At 44.3% G+C, this 22,748-nt stretch overlaps 1 protein-coding gene across 1 annotated transcript; it reads right to left on the bottom strand.

The window, feature by feature from the left end:
- Positions 1–12: 12 nt before the first annotated feature.
- On the bottom strand, positions 13–22,499 carry LOC103642585 (receptor-like protein 7). Its single transcript, XM_020545801.2, has 3 exons — positions 20,735–22,499; positions 20,576–20,662; positions 13–2,526 (listed from the first exon to the last, which is right to left on the bottom strand). Exons 1-3 carry the CDS (start codon positions 21,405–21,407, stop codon positions 1,481–1,483), a joined length of 1,806 nt encoding a protein of 601 aa, XP_020401390.1. The 5' UTR covers positions 21,408–22,499; the 3' UTR covers positions 13–1,480.
- Between the last annotated feature and the right edge of the window lie 249 nt (positions 22,500–22,748).

Raw genomic sequence — 22,748 nt, 5'->3', positions numbered from 1 at the left:
GTTTGTTGCAACTTTGGGAACCGTTGTCATCTGTTTGTTCTGCATTTCTAAAAAGAGAGCAAATTTCAGGATACATGTTCTTTTTTTTCAGTACAAGAAAACTAAGGTTGAGGTATTGCTTTGCAATTTACTCTCTCTTAAAAAAAACTGGATCTTGCTTCAACGATGTATTCCTTGGTCCATCAGTTTTACTTTTGAAATCTTGATAGCTGGGCCTAAAGTTACCAAGCCCACTAGTATCAGAAGTAATAATATGATGGCTCCTCCCCTGCCTTACTGTCATCATAGTATCAGAAGTAACGAGAATTGACGAGGACAAATTCGCAATAGTTGGGAAATTTGGGGCACAATTTTCATGCCCTACAAATTCACTCTCCTACTTGTGCGGTGAATGGGTCAAACCTCAGTGTCGCCTGTTGCCGGACGGTGAACAACACATATCAAACCAATACGCTTCTCCTACATAATCTTTGAACAACAAACTTCATGATCGATGACAATAGAGATTTTACAAATAATCTACCTAGAGCATAGCTTATCCGATAGTTAAGAAAAGAGGCTTGGTGACAAACATATATATTGCAGACACATGCATTTGGAAACAGACTCTCAACTTCCAATGGTGATCAACGATGCAAAGCTCTTGCATTTGCAATGAACCACCGGCCGACCCGATTCCATTTCACGACAATAGCAGCTGCAAATCCTACACCAAAGCCAAGCCCGATGAAGAGAAACAAGACCACATCAAAACTGTTAGGTGACGACCTATGCACAAGTTGAGCGCTTGGAGTGTATGGTGATGGTGACGCACCACATGGAAATTCTGACAGTGGTGGTCCGCATAGCCTAGGATTCCCTCCAAATGAACTACTGCCAAATGTAGAGAACTGACGTGACTGTGGTATCCTCCCTACCAAGTCATTGTCTGATAGGTTCAGGGTCGCAAGAAAAGTGAGATCAGTCAGCTCTTGAGGAATCTCTCCTAAGAGTTGGTTGCAGGAGAGGTCTAGTGACTCCAAATCTGTGAGGCTACCAAGTTGAGCTGGAATATTTCCGATGAAGTTATTGTGCGACAAATTTAGTATCCGTAGTGATAGAAGGCTTCCAAGAGCTTCAGGAATGGTGCCCTCCAGTCTATTATTGGAGAAGTCAATTAGTGTTACAGTAGTCAACATCCTTTCAAATGTCATAAAATACCCCTTGTACGTGAACTCAATAGAATATCGATAGAATGGTTCATATGAATAATTATTGCTATCAAAATCAATAGTTTCTCCAGAACTATTGTACTCTGCCATCATTGAATTCAACTGCATCAACCATTGTGCCCTCAAAACACCAGAGAGGTTGTTTGAGGAAAGATCAATAATTTGCAGGCTAGGAAAAAACTCACTAGCCGATTTGGTATCCCCATCACCAATGGTGCCATAGAATTGGTTTGATCTTAGGAGTAGTATAGAAAGATTACAAAGCCTCCTCAACCAAGAAGGAAAAGTATCAGCATTCTGTTGCTACTGATGTCCAAAATCTCCAAGTGAAAGCACTTAGAAAGGCCCCTCGGAAGCCGCCCTTCAATCTTGTTACCATGTAAATCTAGCACCTGTAGATCACATGTGGTCATTATGTCGGTAGGCAATGTCCCATTAAAATTGTTGCCCCTCAAGTTCAAAATTGTGTGTGTCATATTTTCTATGATACAAGATGGAATTGGGCCATAAAAGTTGTTGTTTGATAGATCAAGAACGTCCAGAATTGCATCACATATTGAGGGAGGTAGTTGATCGTTTATATTATTTTTGGATATGCTAAAATAAATAGTGTCCCTAAGATACAAAGTCCAGTTTGGCACAAGGGAAGAGAACATATTGTTGGAATATTCCAAGACTTCTCCTGATGAGCTTGGCATAGGGACCCGCCCAGAAAATCTATTGAAACTAAGATCAAGCACTTCCATAGATGTACTGAAAGGGAGAATATATGAATTGATAAGTTGCATGCCCGTGAACATGTTATGTGAAAGATTCAAATATGGTGCAAAGCTCCATAACTTGTCCCACAACCAATTTGGTACATTGCCATCGATTTTATTCCTTGAAAGATCCAAATATGAAATAGATTTAACTTGCCTCAGAAATCTTGGAAATCGAATTACATTGCAAGATGCGAGCCTTATATCTTGAAGTTCTGAAAGGTAGCTGATATCCACTAGATTATCGTCATCTGCATCCATGACATGCAACCAATTGTTGGAAAGATCCAACATGGTGAGCTCATGAAGTCTCCAAAAATGTGAAAGGTCCAAGGAACCAGTGAAATTGTTTGAGCTAACATCTAAAGCTCCTAGACTTGTTAGTTCAAAGAATGCCTTGGGAATAAATCCTGACAATGCATTGTTGCTCAAGAACAAACTCTTCAACCGTGAAGTTGTCGTGTCAAAATCTTGTACATGGCCAGAAAGCTGGTTGTTAGAAAGATCCAAGTAACATAATGCAGGAAGAGTAAAAATAAATGGTGGAATCTCCCCTGTGAGTAAAATAAAAAATGTGAGTTAGAAAGTCCCTCCTCTTCTAAACATGAATTTAGAAAATATGCTATGCCTCCTTTGTTCACAACATGCATACATAGAACCACCACACACCATTTTTTAAAACAAAGGTGTGGACACATGGTTGAATGTGCCCACATTGTTCAAGTATGATGAGTGATTATTAAGAGATGATCATATTTACTTTGTTGTTGACTAAACTTAGCATGAAGGATGAACACCAAGCACATATCGAGGGACCACATAAGCTAGATGACCGATTATGTGTGGTGGACACCTAAGGACATCGACACGTGCAAGAGTACATGGAGGAGTAGACCATGTTGACCAAATAAGGATAATAGTTTACCACACCAAGTAGTAGCACTGGAGGACTTGATCATTGGGTGATTGAGGACTAGTAGTGACATATGTCGATATTATGGAAGTGGCATCTCAGATATGCTACTCATAAGGCTTTTGGTTGTTTGAGCCTCAAAACCGCATAGCAGATAGTTTTCATGTTTTGGCCTCAAAACTCGAGTGGAGTTTGGCTCGAACTGTAGGTGGTAGCATCAAGGATTTAGCATTGAGAAGAAGCCGTCTCAAGAAGAATACATGGTCGTTAGATCTATAGATCTTAATTATACTATAACGCCCTGAGGTTGAGTGGTTCGGTTCTAATTATCTAGGAGCAAGTTGGGAATGTTTAATAGCCCTATAAATAAAGGGGAGGCTAATCTGTCCAAATTATCTCTTGAGTTGTCATTATTTCATATCTCAAGTATGTTCCCCATGCTCTAGTATGCTCTTGAGAACCACAAATGATTTAAACACTGAACTATTTGTTCATCTATGTAATTTAGTCTTGTAGCCTATGGATTTTGTGGGATTGGATACCCTAACCTACTAGTTCATGGTGGCTCTAGATCTTGTCTTGTTTGATGAGTTTTGATTGATCTTTTCCTTCGAATGCCTAGTTTTCACTTGTTTTCTGTGTTGGTGCTCCAGTTGATGTGTGTGGTTTGGATTCATTTCTTGGCCTTCACTAGTATCTATGATCACTTGAGGTCATATATGCATGTTTCCTTAAGCAGATATCATATGAGCACCATGTTTTACCTTTTTGTTAGCTGTGGAGAAAACTTTGATCTAGATTACCATCATCTACATCCATGACATACAACCCACTATTGGAAATATCCAACATGGTGAGCTCACACATTCCAAAATTGTGTAAGGTTCAAGGAACTAGTGAAGTTGTTTGAGCTAACGTCTAAAGCTGCTAAACTTATTAGGTTAAAGAATGCCTTGGGAATAAATCATGACAATGCATTGTTGCTCAAGCACAAACTTTTCAACTATGAAGTTGTCGTGTCAAAATATTTTACATGGCTAGAATGTTGGTTGTTAGAAAGATCAAGGTAACGTAATGCAAAAAGGCTAAAAATAAATGATGGAATCTCCCCTATGAAGTAAAAGAAAAAAGTGAGTTAGAAAGTCCCTCCTCTTCTAAACATGAATTTATAAAATATCTAATGCCTCCTTTGTTCACCACACACCATTTTTTAAAAGGAGGGTGTGGACACATGGTTAAATGTGCCCATAGTGTTCAGGCATGATGTGTGATTCTTAAGAGATGACCAGATTTATTTTAGTGTTGACTAAACTTAGCATGAAGGATGAATGTCGGGCACAAACTAAGGGACCAGAGAAGCCAATGGACTAATTGTGTGTGGTAGGCACCTAGGGACATTGACACATGCAAGAGTACATGGAGGAGTAGACTATGTTGACCAAGTCAAGAAATAATTGGCCACACCAAGTAGTGTACCTGGAGGACTTGATGATTGGGTGATTGAGGAATGGTTGTGACATATGTAGATATCATGGAGGTGGCGTATCAGATATGCTACTCATAAGGCTTTTGGTGGTTTGGACCTCAAAACCACAAAATAGATAGTTTTTAGGTTTGGGACTCAAAATTTGAGTGGAGTTTGGCTCGAATTGTAGGTGGTAGCATCAAGGATTTAACTATTTGTTCCTCTATATATTTTAATATTATAGCTTATGGATTTTGTGGGAATGGAGTCCCTAACCTACTAGTTCATGGTGGCTCCAGATCTTGTCTTGTTTGATGAGTTTGGTTGCTCTTTTCCCTCGAATGCCTAGCTTTCAATTGTTTTCGACGTTTTCGTGCTCCAGTTGATGTGAGTGTTTTCGATTCATTTCCTGGCCTTCACTAGGTGCTATGACCCCTTGAGATCATATTTGCATATTAGCTTGAGCAGATCTTTCATGAGCACCATGTTTTATCTTTTTGTCAGATGTGAAGAAAACCCTCATTTGGAGAATAATTTTGCCTTCTCCTCACAAATTCAATGAAGGTGATGGGTTGAAACTATCCGGATATCTTCCTTACCTCCTTTAGGAGCCTTGTGTCAATTTTTGTAACCACTGGCTCATAAGACTAGTGCTTTCCGTGTCTCGAAGCAGATGGTGTGCTAAGTGGACACAAAGATTTATAGTGGTTCGGGCTAAATGTCCCTACGTCCAGTTGATATGTTTGTGTTACTTGGCACAAAAGTTTGTAGTAGGGGGTTACAATAGTAGAGTGAGGGAGGAGCTTCGAAGCCTCTAACGAGTGCGTGAGTGGGTGCATTTACAAGTGCTTAGTATAGGACTTGTGTTTAAGGTGAGTGCATGTGGTTCCTTATATTATCGTCCCCTGGTTCGTGGGCCTTTCCCTCTCTTTTATAAAATGAGGTAGAGGAAGGACCCTATTACAATTGCCTATGGAAAGAGGATGAAGTATGTAGGGGCCGACATTGTCACGTTTCCATTTGTCCTCTAGGATTGTTGCTGGTCGAGGGACGCCATGGATAACACCTTCTATCAGGCTAATGTAGCCATGCGTGGATCATCATGGTGCTTGCCATTATGCCCCATCATGTCTTGTAGTCGACTCCTAGGTGTCCATTGTTTACTTCTTGGTCAGGGAGTTGTTGAACTAGTGCTAGACTCCATGTCGTGGTGGATGACACATACGTTCTGAAGTACCTTCCTCTATGTTGTCATTTGGACTCCATGCCATGTCAGAGCTAGACTCATATGTTCCAATGTCCATAGTGGATGAGGTGGTATGGTCCCAAGAATCTCTGTAACACCCCGTCCAATCCCTGGACCGGCGGTACTTACTCCTGGCAGCTCTCTAGGATCATATATTGTCCCCACAGACCAACACGAGTCTTTTGTGCACACTTTGTCCTCACTCATGCGCACCCAAGAAAACTTCCCGGTCGGTCACCCATCCCAAATTGCTCCAAGCCAAGCACGCTTAACTTGGAGGTTCTTTCAAGATAGGCTTCCGAAAAAGAAGATGCACCTTGTTGGTATGATTACACTATTAATTCTATTAAGCCTTGGGCCAGGACATCCCATCCCAGGGGCCAGGATATCACAATCCACCCCCCTTAGAAGACCGACGTCCTCGTCGGTCAACCCCAATCCAGGAACCTCCCCTCTTGGCCACGTCTGTATGTCTAGTGTCGTCATATGCCATGCCATGTGACCACTCCAGGCCCACATGTGTCATGCGCCATATACCCGAACCCCCTAGCTCACACACGCCCGTGAAACCGCGAGGGTTGGCTCTGATACCACTTGTAACACCCCGTCCAATCCCTGGACCGGCGGTACTTACTCCTGGCAGCTCTCTAGGATCATATATTGTCCCCACAGACCAACACGAGTCTTTTGTGCACACTTTGTCCTTACTCATGCGCACCCGAGAAAACTTCCCGGTCAGTCACCCATCCCAAATTGCTCCAAGCCAAGCACGCTTAACTTGGAGGTTCTTTCAAGATAGGCTTCCGAAAAAGAAGATGCACCTTGTTGGTATGATTACACTATTAATTCTATTAAGCCTTGGGCCAGGACATCCCATCCCAGGGGCCAGGATATCACAATCTCAAACCTACATGGTAGGTGAAGTATCTAACCCCTTCTCTTTGGGGTTCGGGCAAGGCAGAGCTTTGGGTTAAGGTTTCTCGACTCTTAGACCCTTTTCCCTCAAATGTCGGAGGTCGGATGAAGCAAAATTCTACAATATAGTCATTCTCCTTCTTGGACCCTTGGTGGTTGGGGTCAGAGGTCGGGCAACATAAAGCAAAGCTACGAGGTGAAGTCGTCTGTCCCCAAAAGGGGCCGGGGTCGAGCGAGACAAAAAATATTGTATGTTCCTAGTGGATAGGGATCAGACCCAGATCGACCTCACAAAGACTAGGTGGTATTGAACTGATTGAAAACTTGTCACCTCTTATTGAACCCACACCACATATCATACCTATGGTATTCACCCCTGAGCCTCTGGAGGAGCTAGACGCTCCTATAGAGGTTTGTTTGTTGTTGATGGTGCACTTGTTTCTATTAAAGACGCGCCTCTGAAGGGATCATAGATTCGTTTAGAGGGTCCTTTCATCCTTTGAAGGTATTCAGTTGGTCATTTTTCTTGAGGACACCTAAGCGGACTCGGTAAGTATAGTGTAACACTCTGAATTTGGGGGGTATAAAATTTCTTCTCTTAATGCCTACCAAATTCAGGTGTTACCTTTTGTCTCTCTCTCTCTTTCTTTTGATTAGAATTAAGTTAATTAGGTGAGGGATTAGTTATTTATTTTGTCAAAACTATGGGAGTCATGAAATGTTGCACCATGCTGAGCCTAAATTGTCCTTTTGTTTGATGCACATGTTTGGAATGGTTTGAATTTGAATTTGGTTTGAATTTGATTTGAAATCCATAGAGAAAATAAAAAGAAAAAGCAATTAGAAATTCCAGGGAAAAAGGAAAAGCCAAATCAGCTCAGCCGGCCCATCTTGGCCCAGTCTCGCGCGCGCGTGCCCGCGCCCACGCGCATGTCTCTCCCTGACAGGCGGTCCCCGCCTGTCAGCGCCGAACCACGCCTGCTCTCACTTCCCTCTCTCCCTCTCGCTACCCAGTGGGGCCGACTTGTCGGCGTGATCTCCTCCGCGCACGCACCTTCCCTCACTGTCTCACGGGCCCCGCTCGTCAGCCGGGCCGCCCGTTCGCTCGCCCGCTCTCGCTGACCCGTGGGTCCTGTCTATCGGGCCCTTCCCTCCCGAATCGCTCGCGCATGACCCGCGAGTCGTCATGGACTCCGCACCCACGACGCACGCTGACGCCGCGCCCGTCCCTACCCTGACCCTTTTCTAGCTACCCAGTGCCCCACTCGCTCTCCTTCCTCGTCACTCGCGCACTCGCAGCCCCCAGCACTCGCCTCGCATCGCGCGTGCACCCAGGGATCTCTACCGCCGTTCGACGTGGTCACGCGCCCGTTCTGCGGTCGTCGTCGAGCCCTTACAGTGTGTGCTGCCTCGGTGTGCTTCGCCTCGTCACCCGCGACCTAGGACACCCCTCGGTTCGCCCCCTCCCCCTCTGTTTCTCTCGGTCCACGCTCACCGGTTCTCTCTCTGCCCTGCCGCAGTTCCGCCGCCGTCGACCCGTGTCCTCGCTGTGCCTCGGACGCCGTTCGTGAGCCCCGAGCCTTCTCTCAAGGTAACTGATCTAACCCGCCCCTAATTTTACGCAGTATGCCCTTAGTCGCGCGCGATTGCTCGTCAGAGTATCCCCCGGTCCGCCAAGGACTCCCCCTTTTCCGCCTGGTCGCCTCAGCCCCATTCCTGCTATCCCGACCCCGCCATAGGATTCGCCGAGTCCTCCCAAACCTTTCTGGCTACCAAGACCGACCCCTAACGCCCTATGAGCCTCAGTCTACCATGTCTCTGGCAGTTGCGCTGCCGCGGGCGCGTATGGCTCTGTCCCTGGCCGACCGGAGAAGGTAAAGCCCCTTGGCACCCATCCTAACCGTCGAGTTTTGATCTGACGGCCCGGATTCGCGGATAACGGTTTGCACGGTTCATGGAACCAGAGCCGTCGATCTGCAATCCAGTGGCCAGCGCGCCCCGCACCCTCGACATATTGCTGACCCATGGGCCCCGCGTGTCAGCGTCTCAACCCCCCAAGCCCACCTGTCAGCGCCCGCCGCGCGTCCCCGCTCGGATCTAATCTCGACTGTTGATTTAAGATCTGACGGCTGAGCAGATTTGATACCCCTTCGCGTGGCCATTTGCCTAAAGAAACCCTCGATTTTCCAGAAAACAACCCACCATCCCTGGTTTTAGCGCGCAGGCCCCTGTAATCTTGCAGACAGACCCCTAACCTTCTATTTAATCACAGACTTAGGCCTAATTTTGTATTTTAAACTTCAAAACTTGTTTATTTCATATCTTTTGCATATGAACTCTAAATTGAGTGATTCAAATTGCAAAATGTTCATAGGATTATTCTCTGTCCAAATAAACTATGATCATTCACTGTCTGTGCCCTTTAATTTTATGCCTAGACTATACGTTAGGTTAGGTAATAGTTTATTTTTTATTAGGTAAAATAAAGAGGAACACCCTAATGATAATTGGATGTTTATCTTTGTGAGATTGATAATATGTAACATTTGAATCTATCCTTGGTATAATGTTTGTGTCCTATTAAAATAAATGGAAGTAAATTATGTAATCCATGGAGATAGATAATACTTAGAGAATCACAAACCTCTAAGTGTGCCAGTTCACCCTAGCATCTAAGTTTACCTTTTGTGTTTATACTGCTCCATCCAACTTGTGATTCACTTGATTGTATATGTTTGGTGTATTGTTCATCTGTCTTTACCCAAATATATTGAATGCATGATCGCTTTGTTTAGACAACGAGCAGCCCGTGGTTCCTGAGTGTGTTGCCGAAGACCTTCCTGAGCAACAACCTGGTGAAGGCAAGTGTCCTCTGACCCATTATGTCCTACTTACTCTATAGTTCACTGTCCCGCAGTACTTTATTGAAACTCAAGGATTGACTAGTCTGTATTTACCTTATCCTTGTTTACCTTTTGGGTTATCATGGTTAGCTTTATGCTACTGCTTTACCTTAATCAACGAACATGATATGAATAGTTATGATATGATGATGTTATCCCGATGATGATCTTGTGATACTATGGGGACTCACGCTGTTTCCTGATTACCTCTTCGTAAGGACCTGTTCGTTGAGTGACCACTCGGGATAACGGTACAACCATGAGAGTGGAATGGGATGCCCTTAGCTGATTAGAGGAACTTGAGGTGTAGTTGGCTTCGCCGTAGGGTTGTTAATGGGTTCTGGGCACAGTACTTTCTCTGCCGAGACTGGTTGCCGAGGTTCTTTTGATTTGGTTTTGTTAGACACCCTTCCTATGGGGAGAAGTACTGTGTTTATCAAATTGGAGAAACCTAATGGGCGACTATGACCTCTGGGGAATCTTTGTAAAGGCTACGTAGTGAGACCCTGCCATGTCACCTTGGTAGTGATTAATGGGGAGTCATGATCTCCGGGCAAATCGGGAATCACAACTTGTGGGTAAAGTGTGCAACCTCTACAGAGTGTTAGAATCTGGTATATTAGTCGTGCTCACAGTTAAGAGCAGCCTTGGGATCCTCTTTGAATAGAAGAACTTTGTATACTTGTATGATTATGGTTAATGATGATGGTTATAATTCTGATCTCTGGTATTTCCTCTTTGGAGGGAGTACTTTTGGGTAATAACTGGGTTTATTACTAAAACTTGGCTATACAGTTAATAAAATACTTGACCAACTAAAAGCAACTGCTTAACCTTAACTCCACATACAGCTAGTCCACTTTAGCCAAACGGGACATCTGCTGAGTATGTTGATGTGTGCTCACCCTTACTTAAAAAACCAGCCCAGCCTAGGTTGTTCTCGAGAAGGCTTCCTCGAGACCGAACCCTATTTCTCGTTGTGGCAACATCTTTTCGCTGTCATGCTCTAGAAGAAGAGGGGCCACTCAGGCATTGTCGTGGCACTATCAGTGGGATGCGCTAGCATTCATCTCTAAGGGATTTGGGCCTTGGAGTACATGCACCTACCGACAACCAAATCAAACATGGGGTGGCACTCGAGGTGGTTCTACCTCAAGAATGTCCTCGACATGCTTCTCCCAACCTACACCTGGCGCGGTATCAACAAAGAGGCCATGTCGTGAGGATGGGTGCTGCAGACCTAGAGAATAAGTAGTTTGGAGATCTCAAGTGTGCACGACATCCTCCACATCATCGGCTAAGGTCTATCGAGCGCTGGTGTCATCGATGTGTACGGTGTACCATGATCGAATGGTTGCATTGCTGATGGTGCGTCTGTTCCCCATATACCAGATGTTCCCTAGTCTCTCATTGGTGAGGATCTCGATCAGTGACATGTGTCATTGGGACAATGAGATTGCTCAGAGGATTTGAGAGGTGACGTGATAGGGTAGCTAGGATTTCCCGATTGTGGGACACCCCAAAATGTAGCCTGAGCCTAGCTTCGTTCATATCTAGTGAGTTATTTCCCTCTCTTCTTTTCATGTTTTGATGTATCAATTTCTCATGGACTATGATTTGCAGTCATGCTCCCATTTTCACCTCTCCCACACACCGCTACTAAAAGACATGGCCATGCACACAACAAATCGTGATGTCGCTAAGGCAAAGAAGAATAATAAGGACGAGAAGAAGAAGGAAGAGGGACAAGAAGCTATGGAAGCAATTCATTCTCAAGACCCACCGATGGGGGTCGGTGGATGATGACAACGACGACGATGAGCCAAAGAATATCAGTGACTCCAACAATGATGAAGTGATTGAATAGGACTTGCTCCATCCTATATAGGTCGATGGTCCTCGTCATGATAGGAGAAATTAAGGATGGCTATCCCTTCTCCTGCTCAAGCCCCCTAGCATGCAGAAAAGAGGGAAACCTCAGCGGCCCAGGCGCAATAGATATATGATCCTCATACAACAGTTCTGAGGTGGGAGCGCTTGGGCGCTTCCTCGATGGCATCGAGACAAGAGCGCATGACAACTCCAAGGTCGAGGTGTCCGACTCCTCCCTCGATGTCCTTGATACCTGAAGTATTAACCCATGCAAAAACCCCAACTTTCACGACAACCCTAGTGCTCGAGGCTCTGGCATGCACGACAGCCCTAGTGCCTATGGTGGTCTTGATGCCTGAGGTTCCGACCCACTCGGTGACTCTAACTCTTATGGCAATACATGTACTGAAGGTCTCAACCCCTCTGCCTTCATCCTCGAGGTTGGAGCCCCTGACATTACCCATGGAGGCATCATATTCGTCTCCACCACTAGCTCCAGCTCCTCCGGTGGTCTCCGCTCCACCCTAGGCGTCCTCGAGGTTGCCCTATCCACCTGTGCCTAGGCCCTCGAAATCAGAGGTCAAATTAAAACACACAAGGGACAAGGTAAGGTCAGGCTAGGCTAATCCTCCTCTTAAGGTGACATTACTGATTATTATAGTCTTTTAAATGGTTTTTACATGTTGCTGATGTTGATGTGATTTCGTATTCAAAGCAGAGAGGGCTCTTCCCTACTTATCACACTGTAGAAGTACCTGTCATGCCAAGGATTTGCTACGACTCCAAACATTGAGGTGGAGGTGCTGACCCCATCTTCTACACCTACGGTTGCACCTTTGGCAATGGAGGTACTGACATTTCCAATGTTGGCGGATGAAGTGGTCAGGGCGGCCTCGGTGGAGGTGTCTGTGGTGGAAGTGACTACGTCACCGATGAATGAGGTCATTGACCTTGTTTCACCGATGAGGGTGGCCATGCCTTCGAGAGGAGAGGAGGCCATGTTGTCGGAGCTGCCTACACCTATGGCTAGAGGCATCACCGTTGACATGGCATCTGAGTCTATGGCTACTGTTTCCGTTGCTACTGTAACACCCGAAATCCTATGGTAGGGTTTTATAAGAAGTTTCTCCAGAAGATTTGAGATAAAATGTCTTTAGATAATGATTTCCTTCCCCTATAAAGAATATGTCATAAATTAAATAAATGATAATGGTAAGTTCTGATACTCAAGACTTAGGTCCAAGACATAACTAAATATTGAGAAAACAAACAAAATAGGAAGTCTTTCAATACATTTGCTAAACTCGATTATTCCTCTCATGAAACTTTATGATTAGAAATACTTTAAAATACTTGAATTAAGATTACCCTTGATTAGATATTAACCTCTCCTAAAATTAAGTAGATAATGGATGTCAATTCACTTTCTAATAAACTATACACACAAGGTGATAATTTATTAAGATATATCAATTAGATGTATGCACTACATATTTAAAACATTTGCATAAATAAGATAGTAAATAGATAAAACATTTAATATGCATCATGTTGGTACTCTACTTGTGTATCTCTGAGTTTGACATTCATACTTTGATTAAACTTGAAAGTTGGCTGAACACTACATCCTAAAAATAGAAAACAAAATAAAAACAGAAAAAGAAAAGAGAGGAAACCTTGCTCTCAGCCCAATCTCTACCTCGACTCACTCCCCCGTATAGATCAACCCAGTCGCTCCGTCTCCTCCCTGCCATAACCACCGCCGAACCCACCGCAACAACCTCGGCGAGCTCCACGCAATTTCCTATCGATCCCGTTCTCCTTCGGACTCACGACCATGGGGATATAAGAATCCGGGCTCCATATCCTCGGCCACCATCTCGCCCTCGCCTGAGCACCCACACATCGCTCGAGCTCTCGTGCTCGTGCCCCACGCTCGCCCGAGCCCGCTCCCTCGGCATGCCCTTCACCCGAGCTCCCGTGCTCGTGCCCCGCACTAGCCCAAGCCCGCTCCCTCGGCGCGCGCTTCGCCTGAACCCCTACACCCGGGCTCGCGCCTTGCCTCACCCGAGCCTATCCCGCGTTCGGCCGCGCGTTACCCAAGCCCGCTGATCTCGGTCGTGCTCCGTCTTGACCAAGCCTGCTGCTCTTGGTCGCGCCCGTCTCGCCCGAGCCCCTACACTCGAGCCCAACCTCGCCCGAGCCCGCTCTCTCAGTTGCGTTCCACCCGAGCCTACACTTGTGCCTCAGTTCACCTGAGCCCGCTGCCTCGGTCGCGTTTCGCCCGAGCCCGCACTCGCATCCGCCTCGTCCGAGACCTTGCTCGTGCCTCGCTTCGCTCGAGCTTGCGCTCGCGCTCCGTCTCACCCGAGCTTCTACGCCCGCGCTCCGTGCCGCCCGAGCTCCTGCTCTTGACCGCGCTTCGCCCGAACCCACTGACCTCGGCCACTTTGCCCGAGCCTCTGCCACGCTCTGCCTCACCCGAGCCCTGCCATTTCAATGGCGCCCGACCTCCTCAGGGGCCGTCGATCCTATATCCAACGACTCAGGTGAGCCTATATGTAACACCCCTGGTGTTACTGCCACTAAAATTTGAGCATAACATCATAAGCATTGGCATATCATGTGATTGTTACACTTAGAATGCATTCACTAGGCAAAAAGTTCAAACAAGTTGTATGAATGTGACATGTTATAAGTGAAACCCTAGGGTACAGTGTTTAACCCTAGATTGGGCTTAATAAAGCAAACAAGGCCTAATAAGAGAAAAAAATTCCAAAACTCATTAGATATGATCATAAAATATTACCATGTGTGGACTTAAGTAGCATTAAAGCCCTAGAAGTATCAAAAACCCTAAAAAGAACCCTAGAAAGCCCTAGACTTAAACCCTAGGGGGCTAAGTGCAAAATTAGTGCACTTTTGGACTAAAGTGCAAAAACCATGAGATTAGGGTATCTTAACTCATATGGTTCACATGTGTGTGGATTTGCAACTTAAACTTTAAGTTTTGGGCCTATTAGCAAAAAGCCCTATTTGAACCCTATGGAGTTAAGTCTGATTTCAGTGCATTTGGCTCAACTTTGGAGCCCTATATCTTTCAAATTGTGAATATTTTGCCCTAGGTCACCACATCAAGTTTATAGACCTATGAAAGGAGAATAACTTTGTTATAGAGATCATGCCTTGGTACCATGAAGTATTTTGAGATAAATGTGCCCAAAGTTGGGCTGTCAGTATGTCTGAAACCTCAATTATGGTGTTCAGGGGCATGGGATAAACTTTGGGGGCCATTTTGAAGATGATCTCATGGATGTTTGAGTATGGTTACCACAGTTGGTTTGTAGATGGATCATTAGACAACAACTGTGCTACTAGCCGATCAACAACTTGCCATGTAAATTTAGGAGAAAATCAATGCCAAACTTGGTCTGTCAGGCTAACTGAAGAACAATCTGATGGTACAGTAACCGAATAGGATCAGGTTCAGCCCCCTCGCCGCCGACGAGCCGCGCGCGGATTCGTGCTATCGTGCTATCGCCGCCGTGATTCGCGCTCAGATTAGCTGGATAGCACCGGGGGTCAGTAAATATCACACCGTGGATATGCTCCTGCCACTAAATTACTCCGACCACCGTACCTGAGCTAGTCACGGTTGCTTCGGATGAGTTCACCGGAGATAGCCGCTTCACGGCCTTGCGCCACATGCCTTGGCACATCCACCGCATCGTCGTGACTCGTATTAGCCGTCCGTTCATCGCCGGGGAGCTTGCCACGGTAATAGGCCACGAATCACCGCGCCAGTGACTTCCTATTTCTCCGGTCGCCGCGCGTCTTCATCCAATTCCCCGACCACCGCTCATGACTGCTGTAAATTAAGCCCGCCGTGAGCTCCGTAGGGTAATTACCCATCCATAGCACCCACGCTTGCCTTCAATTGTCCACCAACAACCGCGAGTTGCTCTTTGCCCCCAGTCTATGTTTCCGCCCCCGTTGAAACACCTCGCTGTGGCCAGCTTGCTCCAAGTTAGTTCAAGCTCTCTGGTCGTTTGTTCTAGTCTCCTTAAGACCTCCTAATGCTGTTTGACCCCTCTGATTGAACTAGACCGCCCTGGATCATCGAGAACGCCCATGTTCATCCATTGTCCGCGCTGTCTCCGTGGACAGGATGATTTAGAGTCTCAATAGTAAAATTGAGTGAGGGGAAACGATCGGTGGGTCTTGAATTTGGTCTCGGCCAAAGTAGGGCGCCGATCATTGAGTAAATCGGCCGGTGAGAGCTCGCCGGAGCGCGGCCCTGCGTCGTTCGCCGTCGGGGACTTCAAACTGTGAAGAAATGGAAGTGCAGGGACTTTTCTGCAAGTGTCAGCGACTCATAGAAATAGTGCGGTGAACTCAGTTCAGGTTATTTAAAACAACATGGGTCTCTGTGCAAAATCTGCACGCGGACGCGCGCGGGCCCTTTTCTCCAGTAGTGGGCCGACTTGGGCCAGTTCCGGCCCAGGACTGTTCATACTTTATCCTTTTCTTTTTTATCTAGGTTTAAGAATTTCTAGAAAATTGTAGAAAAATGCTAAAAATACCAAACCAATTTTGCTAGACTTCTAATTTTCTATAGTATTTAATAAAAATAGTTTCATGATTTTTAGTCCAAATAGGAAATTATAGAGCATTTAAAATAGCCAAAAACCATGCTTCTGGATTTTTAGGGAATAAATAATAAATCCAAAATTCACTAAACTTTTAGGGTAAACTCTAAATAATATTTAGAAGCCTTGGGTAGAGTTTGGTATGATTTGGACCATGTTTGATACTTAGAACCCAAAACCCTAGCCCCTGCCCTATGAAATTCACTATTGACTCCGAAAACCCTAAGTTCTCGAAGATCCGTGAAGGAAAGTTGTATACCATAGATAATAAACTTTTATTATCTTTGCATCTTCATGAGCATTACATGAGCATTCATTATTATATTTGGCTATATTTAGAAAACGAGGAGGAAGTAGAAGTTGAAGAGACAAGGACTTCATCACCACCACCACCTGAAGAACATCAGGCATGCAACTGTTTTTATTTTGATATCTGCGAATAGAGCCTGATTCACCAGTAACACAAGGCAAGCCCCGGTGCATTTGCCACCTCCTTGTTCCTTTTAAAATCTTTCTCACTTGCTTGATGCATTAGGTGATAGGAGTTGTGTGCTAAACCAATTCCTGCATTTCCTTCCTTGGATTTGATTACTTCTCCTCAAATCCCTGTTTTACAAAAGGTTTTTCTTATGCTTAGCTTTGCTCTAAAAAACAAAAATGTTTTGCTTTTACAAAAGATGATGCTTCAAAGTGGGAGGGATGTTTTCGAAAATAAAACTTGATGGTGAATTTATCATGGCCATGATGGGTTCAACATCGGAAAAGATGTACCTCTGCCAGGTACCAAACTTTGGGTTTGAAATGATTAAGCTGAGACCGGGCGGGTGACTTGCACGAGAAGAGAGTCTCGGTGTAGTGTCTCCGTCTGTGTCGATTAAGGACCTTCTCGATGTAGGCCTGCTGACCGAGGACCCTTTAACTGGTCACATGCCTCGTCATGGGTAAGCTTTGCCTCAGACAGACTAATACCAGAATAAGATAACACACAATGGGAGTGGAGAGATGGCGAGAGTAGCGTGTACGCTTCGTGGCAAGAGGCTGGACGGTGGTGTATCTGTGCTCTCGGTTGGCATGAACCTGATCTGGTCTTAAGAACCCCGGTGGAGAGTTGACATATGCAAGGGTTAAGTGCTACATATGTTGTGTGATTGGAGATCCTCAGCTGAGTATAATCGATTCGGATCGCCGTAACTTCGCGGACATGAAGACTTGGTCACTGACTTACACGTAGCATTCCAGTGAAGATGAAGGGTTGTTAAGAAATTGGCTTGTATAGGTCAAGTGATTGAACTAGGGTAGAAAGAACTCTAGTTGCAGGTAATTTTACTTAACCTGACAAATAAAACTGGACTTTTAAGGATCCACTATTAGTAAGTTCTGCAAACAGAGTCATTGATTATTGATAAGCCTTACCTTGACTCCCTTAAAGCCAGCATATCCTTGAGAGTCTTTTACTTTGTCGGGTAAGTCTTGCGAAAGTACACTTCGTACTCAGGGCTTTGTCCCATGTTGTTTTAGGTGAAGAAGCAGCAAACTTTTGTTGCTTCTGTTCCAAGGTGGTACCAAAAGAAGAGAATCAAGACTAAAAGCTGCGGGCGGAAAGGCCCTCCGTTAAAAACTTTTACTGTTTATTTTGGGAGGGTTTTTTGCCTCCCATGTTATGTAATAATAATACTCTGCACTCATATATTTTGGCTGTAACTATATAACTCTGTCTTACTTTTCAATAAAGTAAGTTATTGTAACTGCTTCCGCATTTCCGTATCTCCGATGTATTGTAATGTCTGCGTGACGGGTGAAACGCTCTTGGGAAGGTAAGGAATTCAGATACCGAACTTATCAAGTGATCAGGTGCACCTGCAGGGTTGTCTGAAGTCCGTGGGACAAGGATACTATAGGTGGGCCTAATGACTTGGGAGGTTCTGTCACACTATACCCATTCGGCTCAGGCTTTTTGCAAAAGAACCCTCAAATTTCTATGAAATAAACTCGCCATCCATTATAGTGCTAAGATCATTACAGCTAGGTCTTTTCTTTTGCATAATAGACCCTATGATTCCAAATAATAGTAGTTGTCGTCCCAAATCCTAATTAATTTATATAAATCAACTACGAAACCGATTTAAAATTAAATATGAAGTAAGTTCTAGAAACCTGTAAAATCCATAACTCATTCAGTTTAACTCCAATTTGACCCATTAAAGTTGCATTAGCCGCGTAATAAAATTGTCGACATTAATAGTACCATAAAGCATAATTTAATAAATGGATAATGGTTTATCCTATGATTAGTAGATTAATCCTTCTAACCAAAGTTAAACTGGTCTATTATAGTAATTTTACTAAAATATGATCTCTAATCAAGTTATAATCCAGATCAAAGTAGAGTTAATTATTAGTATATTTTCTCATATGATGTATAATCACCAATTCATAATATAGTTTAATAATTAATCACATAGATCTTCCATAAACCATATCTTTTAACTGTAGCTCAGGATTTAGCAATTCTCGAACCTACGATCTCGTAGCAGCGCGTAGAATATTATTACGCGGTTGTTCCCATGTTTGGTGTACTATTATTTTTATGCACTTTTTGTCTATTTGTATGTATTGCTACGAATAGCAGTGAGGTCACGAGAATCTGAAGATCGACTTGGTACCTAGAATCTCGAGTCTAAGGCAAGTTGTGCTCTTGATCACTTTTCTCTACCTAATAATGTTCCTGTTAATCATTGTGGCATGCTCAGGTTAATTTGATGGGACCCAATAGGTTTTCCTAGAATTGTTTATCCCTCACCTTGCAACCAAAAGAACTATTGGGTAGATTTGCTATTGCTCTACCTAGTTTTGGGAAATAAATGTTATATTATGACCATGTTCCAATTCGGTTGTTGTTTTAATTATTATTCATGATAAGATCATTATGTTAATTGGAACACGGAGCGACCACCCGGGAAAACAGTGCTACCACAAGGGTGGAATGGGACGCCCTTGGCTAAGTAATTAGGAAAGCTAGGGAGAGATTACCTTACCCGAAAGGGCAAGCGGGGAGGCGTCGCTGTAGAGTATAGAGAGGTTCTCGGGCCGAATTGCTGCGATGGCATTTCGGACGAGGGATTCCTATCCTTCCTTCGTCCTGAAACCGTAGTGGGTTTTCTCGAACTAGTGGAACTTTGGAAAGACCTCGCAATGGATCCCTAGCCATTCACCTTGCAAGTGTCTAAGAGTCTAGCTAACCCTGGCTAATCGGGAAACACGTCTTGTGGGTAAAGATGCGCAACCTCTGCAGAGTGTAAAACTGGTATATCAGTCGTGCTCACGGTCATGAGCGGCTCGACCCTCACATGGTTAAACTATAGAACTAAACTTAATTTATCATATGCATTGCATCGTGAGTGTTATTATTAATTGTGATCTCTTATTTAATTGGGTTGGTATCTACTTACACTTAGTAACTGCTAATAAAATTTTGACCAACTTTAAAAGCAATGCCTAGCTTTAACCATCTCCTTTGGTAAGCCTTACACTTCACATGAGCCCCCCACTAGTGAGCTCATGCACATTATTCCCCACAACTTGTTGAGTGATGAACGTATGTGAGCTCACCCTTGTTGTACTCACATCCCCCAGGTCAAGATCATGTACCACAGGATAAGGCGTATGAATGATGCTGTGATGAGTTCATGAGTGATCTAGGCCGTCGTTCCTAGTCAACTATGGTTGTTGGATCGTTGTCTTCGTATGATGTAATTATTTAACTATTTTGTATAGAACTCCATTCTATAGTAAAGATGTGACATTCTTTTCTGTACCATGAGTCATCATATGTGTGAGACTTGATCCTAACACACATTTGACTTTTCGCGCTCGGGTTTGGCCCTGCCCCTAAAACCCGGGTGTGACAGCTACCCTAGAGGGAACAATTCACTTATATTTCAACACTCTCCCTCACGTGGAGCCTCTCTTGGATCTCAAACGTGAAATAGAAACGATCAATATCTATTTTATTTAATTGCGTTAGCCAGGATTCGAACTCATGGCTTCGATACCATATTAAGTTGAATATGTTAATCAACTCAACTCAAAAGCTTAAGCTAATATAAAGAGGTGGACAATTCACTTATATTATATCCCAACATTGATGACTTCGAGGTGTCTTGCATATTAATCAAGCTAGAGTTTGCTATATATATCAAATATGTGTACAATTTGGTTATGTTATAACTTGAGCTGTATTAGGGGCTAGGATAGAGTTGAAGTCAAACTTTGTATTCGAGGGACCGTAGATATGAGGCAACCCTTATTTGTAGCTATGAGATGACTTAGCAAATGATTTGGCTGGCAGCGAGGCCATAGGAGCTAGCACTCGAATGTTTAGCAAGTAACATTCAAACATGTGGACCGAGTGAAGTTGTAACATGTGGTTTCTCTTATTCTCTCGTCTAATAGTAATCGCAACGAATCTCTTGCAGTTCTTTCAAACACAAATAGTTTTTTATAAGCGGTAATCAAACTATTTTGGTCACAACTAGTTTAACTTATAAGTGGTAAGTGATGTACTCCAAAATGTTTAGCAAGTAAACAAAAGCTTAAGGGTATGTTTGGAAAATGAGGCAAGAGCTAGTAAGTACTGTTACCATTTAGAGAATTATATGGAAGAATCATCTCTGTTAACTGAGTCAAATTTGCCATTGAACCCGGTATGCGTCCAGAAAAATTAGAACCTGCAATAGTTAACCTCGTCAAATGACTTAGCTGCGCAATTGTATAGGGTATCATTGGGCCATAAAACTCACCAAAAGATCGCATACGGTTCAAGTGACTAAGATTGCCAATTGTAGCTGGTATTGGCCCTGAAAACCCATCTTCAATGTCCAAAATTTCGAGGCTAGTGAGCTTGCCAATTGCAGCTGGAATTGGCCCTGAAAAACCACTACGAAATACATACATGTTTCTCAAATTTGTGAGTCTGCCAATTGCAGCCGGCATTGGGCCTGAGAATCCACATTGAATAATATGCAGATCCCTCAAATTTGTGAGGTTGCCAATAGAAGACGGCATGGTGGAACCCCACGTTATGTTGCAGTAATAAAGATCAAGTGTTCGCAAGGCTATGAGGTTTCCAACTGCATCAAGTACATGCCTAGGGAGTGTGCAATCATGCATACTTAAGCTTCTCAAGGCCTTGAAATTGCTAACCAAGGTAGGCGTCATCTCAGAGAAGTTGCCAGAGAGTACCAAACTTGTCAGGTTCTTGTGGTGTCCAATCCATGAGAAGACTGGGCCTAGCTCACTCACTTCGTCAAATGTGAGTTCTAACTTACATAGAGACCCCAGTGTACCAAATGAAGAAAGGAAATCCACAGAAGCTAAATTCCCACTAAGCACTAACTCCTTCAATGACACAAAGTTGGTGATAGATGTTGGTTTGACTTGTTCGATGGGCAAAAGACTGGTCCGAGCTAGCATCAAACTCTCTAGACAACTTGCATTGGAAAAGTTTGGCACATGCCCAGTGAGATTCTGTTATAGGACAAATCAAGAACCCTTAGATTCTTCGATTGAAAGGGTCTGGAGGGCAACCACCCCTGGAGGTTGTCATTCGAAAGCTGTAGCGTAGTTAAATTGAGAAAATCCATCAAGAACTCTGGAAATCGACCAGCTATACCATAGTTGTTTTGGAGGTTGAGAACAACCAGGGAACTGAGTCTGGAGAGTGATTTACAAATAGGACCAGTCAGGGAACACGTGGCCATGCTAAGTATCTCAAGATGAGGAACATATGTAGCAAGAGCTGTGCACCAATCTTCTCCCATGCTTGACAAATCCAATTTGTCAAGGTAGAGCTCTCTTAGATTGCTGAGGTTTGCCACTAGGGTATCAATACTAGGTACCCACAGTCCACAGATCATCCGGTACACCATCTTCATCAGTTGAAAAGTAACTCGAAAGATCCAAAGAGACAAGGTTCACGAGTTTACCGATTCCAGCAGGTATTGGACCACGCAAGCCCGCATAAGAAAGGTTTAGATGCGTTAGCAAAGAAAACCTCTCGAATCCTGCCGGCGTAGTAGCTGTTATGTTGTCAGGCAACGGCTGTACGTCGTCGTCACCTCTAGAGAAATCATTCATGCTGAGGTCAAGGCGACGGAGGGATGTGAGGCTGAAGACTGCAGGGTCCAAGCCATAATGACTGAACAAGCGACGATTGTTGAGGTCAAGAACGGTGACATCTCCAGACGAGGAGGCGTCACAGCCAACACCTTCCCAGAGGCAGCAGTCGGTACCATCTCGCCATGACGAAAGCGTGGTGGTGGAATCAACAAAGGATAATGACTTCTTCAGCTGGAGGAGACTCTTTGCTTGGTCTGGACGGCAAAGAAACGGAACAACGGGGAGGTGACCATCAGCTGATTTGAGGTAATTATCAGCGTGAGTATGGTGGGCGCTGGACAGTGGTATTGGTGGTGGTATGTGCAGCAGCTGAGCAAGAAGAGCAAGGAAGAGTAGTAAAGCCCTTCTGATAGAAGCCATGGTGGTCCTGGTCCAACGCAATGCAATGGTGGAAATCCGATCGAGCTGACAAAGTTTATATAATGGTTTCCTAGCTCTAACAGTTGTGCTAATTACTATTAGTTTCGGTCAAGTCTTCCTCCATGAGAAATGTGTGACGGAACTGCTATACCGGCCATTTCACAAAGCTTAGGCCCTGTTTGTTTTCTTTAGTCTAGGGATAAAGAAGTTTAGTTAGGGAACTAAAGTTTAGTCTCTAACATGTTTGGTTCTATGGACTAAAATTAGTAAGAATAT

This window comes from Zea mays, chromosome 10 (assembly GCF_902167145.1).
Source record: "Zea mays cultivar B73 chromosome 10, Zm-B73-REFERENCE-NAM-5.0, whole genome shotgun sequence".
Taxonomy (NCBI): Eukaryota; Viridiplantae; Streptophyta; class Magnoliopsida; order Poales; family Poaceae; genus Zea; species Zea mays.
This window is presented reverse-complemented; position numbering and strand designations above follow the sequence as displayed.